The following is a 7,294-nucleotide window of genomic DNA, read 5'->3' on the forward strand; positions in this document are numbered from 1 at the left end:
GTGTGTGTATCCATGCCACTTACGGGTTGGTGGTGGACAGGATGAACATGGAGCTGAAAGGAGGCATTGGCCTGGGTCCTCCTTCACCTCTCTTCTCATCATCATCATCGTCCTTATCCTCTTTCGCTGGCAGTGGCTCCGTGTTGGCATTCTTATTGACTGAAGGGAGAAATAAACAGGGGTTTAAGATGGGATGCTATTTTAGATACACAGGTAAAGAGGATACAAGATAGTATAATGTTGGGAAAATACTGAATGTACTCTTCCAATTTCAGAGTAGCACATGATAACAAGGGCCCAACTTTAGCTGTGTACATGACAGGATATATGATTACCTAGAAGAGCGTCAGGACACACTGTGAGGCTAAAATGTGACAACGATTAACATGATGATTCAGCCTCTATGGAGATAGGCATATGACTGTCTTGTTTATTGCTTACATGGGTCTTAGCTAATCTGAACTAAGCATAGAATACTGCTTTGAACCGGTATACATGCATCTTGTGACTGAATAACACCCTCTCTTGTATACAAGCATGTGAAGGACACTGTTTGGGGAACTCTTTGTCCCATATGCTCTGTATGTGATGACTACTTCCATTCTTGCTTGGATGATAAATACATGTATCCTGATATTGAAACTCAAGCCGATGACAAGTGATATTTTCCTAACATATAACAACATGGATTCTGCCCTCACCTTGCAGTATGGCATTGATGGATGGAAAAATAGGCATGTCTAGAGCTGTGTAGTCAGGGTGAGGCAGCCTGAGGACACTGTTGGTACGGTGATGGGCGATGCTCCCGTAGCTATCTAATGTCACCAAACTCCCGTGAGTGCTACTGTTTGCAAGATGGAGGGCGGATCCAAAGCCTGGGGCCGCAGGGTGGTGGGCGAGGGGATTAGGGTGAACATCGCCGGGTGGGGTGGAGCCGGAGACCAGTTTGGTGTTCATGAGGTTGTCCATGTCCTCGCTGTACTGGCTGTCCTGCCGGGGGAGGCTCTTCTGAATGGGCCGCGTGGTGGAGAGGTTAGGGACACTGCACTCCCTACAAGTGAGGAGTAAGAAGGAACAATAAGAGACGGAAAAAGAACGTTCCGATGGTATTCAGAGAAAGGTGTGACAGGATCGCAGAAAATGTTGAGTACATTGAAGATGGAAGAAACCATGGGTCTAAATCAACAACTTTTCTAAGACTACATTTCTTCTCTAAACCAACTTTTACTAAGATTTTGACGTCTACAAGTTTTCTTATTGAGGGTTTAGGTAAGCACATGATCTAGCAGAGAAGCAAAATGTGTGTGTTGTAATGTTATTGCCTTTTCTTTAATACTACAGTTGTATAATATAGGATGTAAAATACAATATTATTTTATAATTCATGATTTTTCTAATAAGATTACAAAGCATTATGGGCTTTAACTAAACATCCATCTAAGAAATATTTAAATTAATGTTTCCTTCGTAGGGTCATACTTCACTAGATTCTCTTGAACATTTTTTTTAACTTTCTGTGTAGTCACTCATTGAAATTGATTACCTGTTATTTAGGAAAAATCTGCACTTCTCTCACTTTACAAGGACCATGGGATTCATCAATATAAGAACACAGGTGTAAACATCATGACTCTAACTTTTCTTAGGACTCAACCAACACGTTTAAAAGCAATCTTAGGAGGATATTGGTAAATGAGGCCCAATGAGGATAAACAGAAAACTTTGTTTCATGGACATACTTCCTTCTGTGCTGGCACATCCTCTTCCCCTCGCCGTCCGTCTGGTTTCCATGGCGATTTCTTCTTGGCCTCCTCTCACTGCCTTCCCCAGCTCCTTCCTGCTCTCCTCCTTCTCCACCTCCCTCCACCCCTCTGCTCTTATGTCTCCCTGTTTTCCCCGCTCCTCCGCCGCCATCCTCGCCCTCCTCTGCATTTTTCCGATGTGACCTGGGCTTCCTGTGCTCCGACTGTCCCGCGCCTCGACTGCCGCTCCGGGTGTGGTGATGGCGCCGGGCAGGCCTGTCCTCCGAGCCGGGCCCGGGAATCACCGTGGCATCCAGTCGGACATGAGAGGAGTGGTGGTGATGCTCGCTTTTACGACTGCGCCTGCTCTCCGAGGACTCGCCGCGCTCCAGGGGAGGCCTCGCCGTCCCAGAGCCCCCTCCTCCAACTCCTCCCACTTGGCCAACGTGTTCGTGGAGGCGTGTCTGTCTGTGGAGCTCGTCGGCAGGATGGTGCTGGCTGAAGCAGAGGTCTGCATTGTTTGCTGTGGTCTTGTTGGTGTTGTTGTTGCGGTTCTCATGGGGGTCAACAACCAGCGGACGATCCAGGTGGGTCTTCATGTCTGGGCGGGAGTTACGTGCGAAGTTCACCTGCAAGGGGAGGATGGAAAGGCAACATAGAGGAAGATAGAGAAGGGAAAAGAGGAGGGAATTAAGTTAGAATTCATAATGGCCTTCACATATATAAACACCAGGTAAGAAACATGAGTCATCATCATTGCCGTCACTTGTGTACACTGATAGCACAAGCCTAAGGGGCTTGGTTTGCCTTGTCCTTTACATTGTTTTGCTCCTCCCTCCCTCCGCTTGCCTTCCAGTGCTCCTCAGTGTCCAGCTCGTTGTAGAGAGCCTCGCGGCTGGTCACCAGCGTCTGCCTCCTCAGCTCCTTGGTGCGTTGTTCCCACACCGACTTGTTGATTCCCCCCTTGTTGTTCTTCTGCTGCTCCTTACTGTAAAAATAAAGACAGAATTAAAGACACTTGCTGCTGTGAGAATATACACACAAAGACGTGAGGATGATGTGAAAACCAGCAGAAAGTATAAGTACGTAAAGCCAGGATGTAGAGACACAGACTCTTAAAGGGTCATTTGGTTGGAACAACGTAGCTCAATAAAACAAAGTTCTGGGTGTGGACACAGCTCGTCAAAACACCCAACAGCCTACTTTGGGAAACCATGTGGAGACACAATGGAGGATAACACTGCGGCAATTATTTATAATAATGTATAATTTACCGGAAGTATACACAGTTTATGAAACAGATCCCAAGCTGAATTAACTAGAAAGCACAGTCATTTCAAAATCTGTTATTGGTTACAGTAGTAGTGTTTCCATACAAATACATTTTTAAATTCTGAATAAATAAGCTGTGTGGAAACGGAAACATTTTCTCCAAATCTTGCAATAAAATTGGCGTATTGATTATATTTTAAGAGCTTTCATAGAATTCGACTGACAATTGAATGTAACGACTGTAGTGTTTATATCTACCTGATAGAGAAACATCCAAATGATCAGTATCAATCTTTTCCAACCTCCAAAACGTCTACATGTTATCCGCTTACACACACCCCCCCCTACCCCCTTTTTTCACACAGGGCCAATAATAAACCACAGGAAAGCAACAGCCAAAATATAAGCCAATAACAGCTAAATAAAAGCCAGATATGTAATTCATAAAAAGGATAACAACAAAAGGGAAGGAAAGGAAGGTTTTCTAAAACGCAAAATAAAGCAGGGAATGGTTGTAGAGTCAATAAACAGAAAGGATTCAGAAATGAATAAACAAATAAATAAATACCAGTCCAGAAAGGGGTCGGTAGCGTTGTGACACTCACTGTGTACTTTGTTGCTGAGGAGGGAAACAGCTGGTGAGTGAGATGGCACGAAAGAACAGAGGGAGGATTTCATTCCAAAATGGGCTATCCATTCGCCATTTAAGCCGGCCTAGCCCGACCAATGGTCACAATCATAATAAAATGTGCTGTAAAAACAGACTTTCTACTAAAATAAGTTAAATATATTACTGAAATGCAAAAATAAATGAAGAATTAAAGGTGGGATAGTTAATTTTGGAGAAACCAGCTCGAGTGAGCTAGAATTTGAAAATACACAGCCGGAAAAAATCTGCCACTTCCTTACAGAGCCCCTCCTCCAACACACACGAACGCGCACATGACCAATGAGGGCACGAGATAAGTTTGTGCACAGATGGAAGGCTGACAGGCAGGTAGGCCATCCAGTTACTTTAGCCGGGCCCGCTAAAATGATTGGTCGTGCTTTTTACAGTGCTACGGCTCAGATGACACTTTTTTATGGATTTGTTGTCAAAGCACTTAAGATATTCATTGCTATCGGGATGTTAAGAGCATTCCATGGAATATAACAACAAGTGTATCTCGAAGAAATCTTAAGAAATGCTACATTTTTTGCCAAAAAGATTGAGCATTTTGGAATGCAACCCTTCACACACACACACACACACACACACACACACACACACACACACACACACACACACACACACACACACACACACACACACACACACACACACACACACACACACACACACAAAATACAACATGCACCTAGACACACACACACACACACACACACACACACACACACACACACACACACACACACACACACACACACACACACACTGTGCATCTGTATTACATCACTCCCTGATCCTGCTGTTCTGTCCTTATCACTCTTTTACCATATATTCCTCAACCATCTGCATTACCTCTGATCTTCCTTTGTGTCTGCACAGTGCTTTATTAAAGAGACTGCTAAATAAAGAACAGTTCCAAATTAAAAATGTATACTTTCAAGACTGCTATCATCAACTGTGGTGCATAAACTATAAAAACACAGTTAAACTCCTTCCCTATCTGATAAACTCACCACAGTGAAGTGATTTAAATTGGATTTGTTCCTGCAATCTGTTTAGATTGTAAAGCTGTGTTTGTATACTTCAAATTTAGAGCGTACCAGTAAGTATTATGGAGCCTAACAGGTGTTTTCATGTAGCCTTCATGGTAGCCTCCTCCCTGAATCTACCATAGAATATCTTCTTAAGAGATTCGTCATGCTCCACTGATGTCTCCGAGTTTAAAATCCTTGCTTGGAAAAACAAGGACTTTCTCTTTTGGAATTTCAATGTTTTTCCTTTTTTCACACTGATACAGTGATTTAAATACACACTGCAGAGCTGCGTTGCCCCTACAGCAATGCACAGGATATTTCAAGATACCAGTTAACAGTTACCAAAATGTAATCTAAAACTCCAGTTCTGACTCAACTCACTTAGGTTATAAAGTAGAAACATATTAAGCTACATTAAGAGACACCTGTCAAACAAGTGTAGCTTTAATAATAATCACACACACACTTTCTCACACATACACACGCAGATACATGTGCATCGTATTGACAGATACATGTTCAACCTCAAAAGGACTCCCAGGTAAAGTGTACTGGTACGAAGACACACATGCTCACAGCACAGTGAAGAACAGTACACACAGTAACAGGAAACAATGAGATTCACAAAAGGATGAACACGTTATTATGAGCATGTATGTTTCAATCCTGTTTGCCCATTGTATTTGTGTGTGTGTGTGTGTGCGCGCGCACGTGCATGCGTGTGTGTGTGTGTGATGCAGTGTAGGCAGAGGCTGATGTTTTACAGCGGTAAAGGTCAGAGCTGTGTGTACGGGTTGTGTGTTTGTGGTGTTTCCAAGCAGACGTGGGAACCCCCGCTGTGCTTTTTTTAGGGACAGACCACATAGTTGTGTGTGTGTGTGTGTGTGTGTGTGTGTGTGTGTGTGTGTGTGTGTGTGTGTGTGTGTGTGTGTGTGTGTGTGTGTGTGTGTGTGTGTGTGTGTGTGTGTGTGTGTGTGTGTGTGTGTGTGTGTGTGTGTGTGTGAACTTTAGAAGGAGAGAAAGGGAAGACCCCTGTGTGTACAGAGAAAAGAGATCAAAGACTCTGACTTTCCTGACCAGCGGAGGGCTGGCCCAGATCAATCCAACACCGGTGTGTGTGTGTGTGTGTGCATGTGTGTGTGTGAAGCTGATCGGAAGGGAGAAGAAAGTGTGCATGCATGTTTAGGCTTATCACTAAATGTGCTATAAAAACAGCTTTAACATTCATGTCAGCCTACAGTATGAATGTAAACAAAATGAAAGTATCTTTATTCCAAGGAAGGCAATATTTTAAGATATGTTGTAATTGTCTTTATGAATATTGTGATATTAAAAAAAAGAAATATGAAAAAGTAAAACTCTTTGCATGATGGTAAATTAGTGAACAAGCTGCCACCATGACAGTGAACTTCTGCATTACACTGAAAAGACATCATGGGTAATTAGGCATCTTTTACAAATGTGGTTCAAATGTTATGAGAATGGCTGTCCATAAACTGCGATGTATAATGCAACATGATGTAACACATGTTTATCAAATATATTCCAAATGCATTCATACATTGTTCTGCTATTACTTCTAGCAGCTGAATCTTTCATTAGTGCTTACATCGTGGTGGATGAATGAGTTTCTGTTTTTTGAAGATATGTGCACATGTTCCACCCTCATACTCCTGCCTGGTGTGAAAAAGTTCTAAAAATGTGTACAAAAACCCAAATTCAACCTTAATAAGAAACAACAACTCACGCTGCGATGGAGAGGTTGGCGGCAGACATTGGGCTGACTTCAGCCACCTCCTTGGCTTTCTGCAGGGCGATCTTCTTACTGTTAGCCGCCTCTTCGTCCTGTTCGTCCTGCAGAGAGACATTAGGAAGGAAATCAAAATCAGAAATCATTTGTTGAGTGGAGGACCATAACTCTCTGAGAAATGGGACTGTAGGACTGTGTACCTTGGTCAGTTCCTGTGCGTTGGCTAAATTGTCCACAGCGATGGCCAAGAACACATTCAGCAGAGTGTCTGAACATGGAGTTAGAGGAAATCCAGCATGTAGGAGTTTGTTTGTACTGTACGGGTAAATACAGCATTAACATAATCGAGCAGCTGGATCTCAACAGGAACATTTCAAACATTTCAAAATACAAAAAAAACGTCTGTTTGACTTAGTGGGATAAATGACAAGAAATAGGTGGATTACAAAGTTAACACTAAGAAATATAATCTGTGTATGAAAAGTTGGGCTGCACAAAACAAAAATGATTACATTTTTATTGAAAACGCAATATGGACATGTGTAAAATCCAAATTGCAATAATCACAATATTTAGTGAGGGCAAAATATTAATTCATATAGTTATTTTTTTCAAAGAGTGCAATCATATGCATCTGGATGGTGTACTCTGTAAGTCAGTTACTAAACTAACATATAAAGCAGGGGTCACCAACCTTTTTTTAGGGTGAGGGCTACTTTCAAAAAATAAAACAAGTCGGGGGCTACTTTTACTCCTCTTTTTTTTGTTTTTTTGCAGTGTATATATTTAGCACGTTAACATTATGATATGCTGACCTTTAACCTTT

The 7,294-nt window shown here is 42.3% G+C and overlaps 1 protein-coding gene across 1 annotated transcript in view; it reads right to left on the minus strand.

Moving 5' to 3' along the window:
* Positions 1–6,736, minus strand: part of cacna1aa (calcium channel, voltage-dependent, P/Q type, alpha 1A subunit, a) — a gene marked incomplete at its 5' end in the record, with an annotated part of 47,230 nt that extends 40,494 nt beyond the window's left edge. Inside the window, 7 exon segments of the mRNA XM_034234101.1 lie at positions 24–159; positions 702–1,051; positions 1,740–2,371; positions 2,562–2,730; positions 3,583–3,633; positions 6,466–6,572; positions 6,669–6,736. Coding sequence (XP_034089992.1) covers positions 24–159; positions 702–1,051; positions 1,740–2,371; positions 2,562–2,730; positions 3,583–3,633; positions 6,466–6,572; positions 6,669–6,736 — 1,513 coding nt within the window.
* Between the last annotated feature and the right edge of the window lie 558 nt (positions 6,737–7,294).

This window comes from Gymnodraco acuticeps, unplaced genomic scaffold, assembly GCF_902827175.1.
Source record: "Gymnodraco acuticeps unplaced genomic scaffold, fGymAcu1.1, whole genome shotgun sequence".
In the NCBI taxonomy this organism is placed as follows: Eukaryota; Metazoa; Chordata; class Actinopteri; order Perciformes; family Bathydraconidae; genus Gymnodraco; species Gymnodraco acuticeps.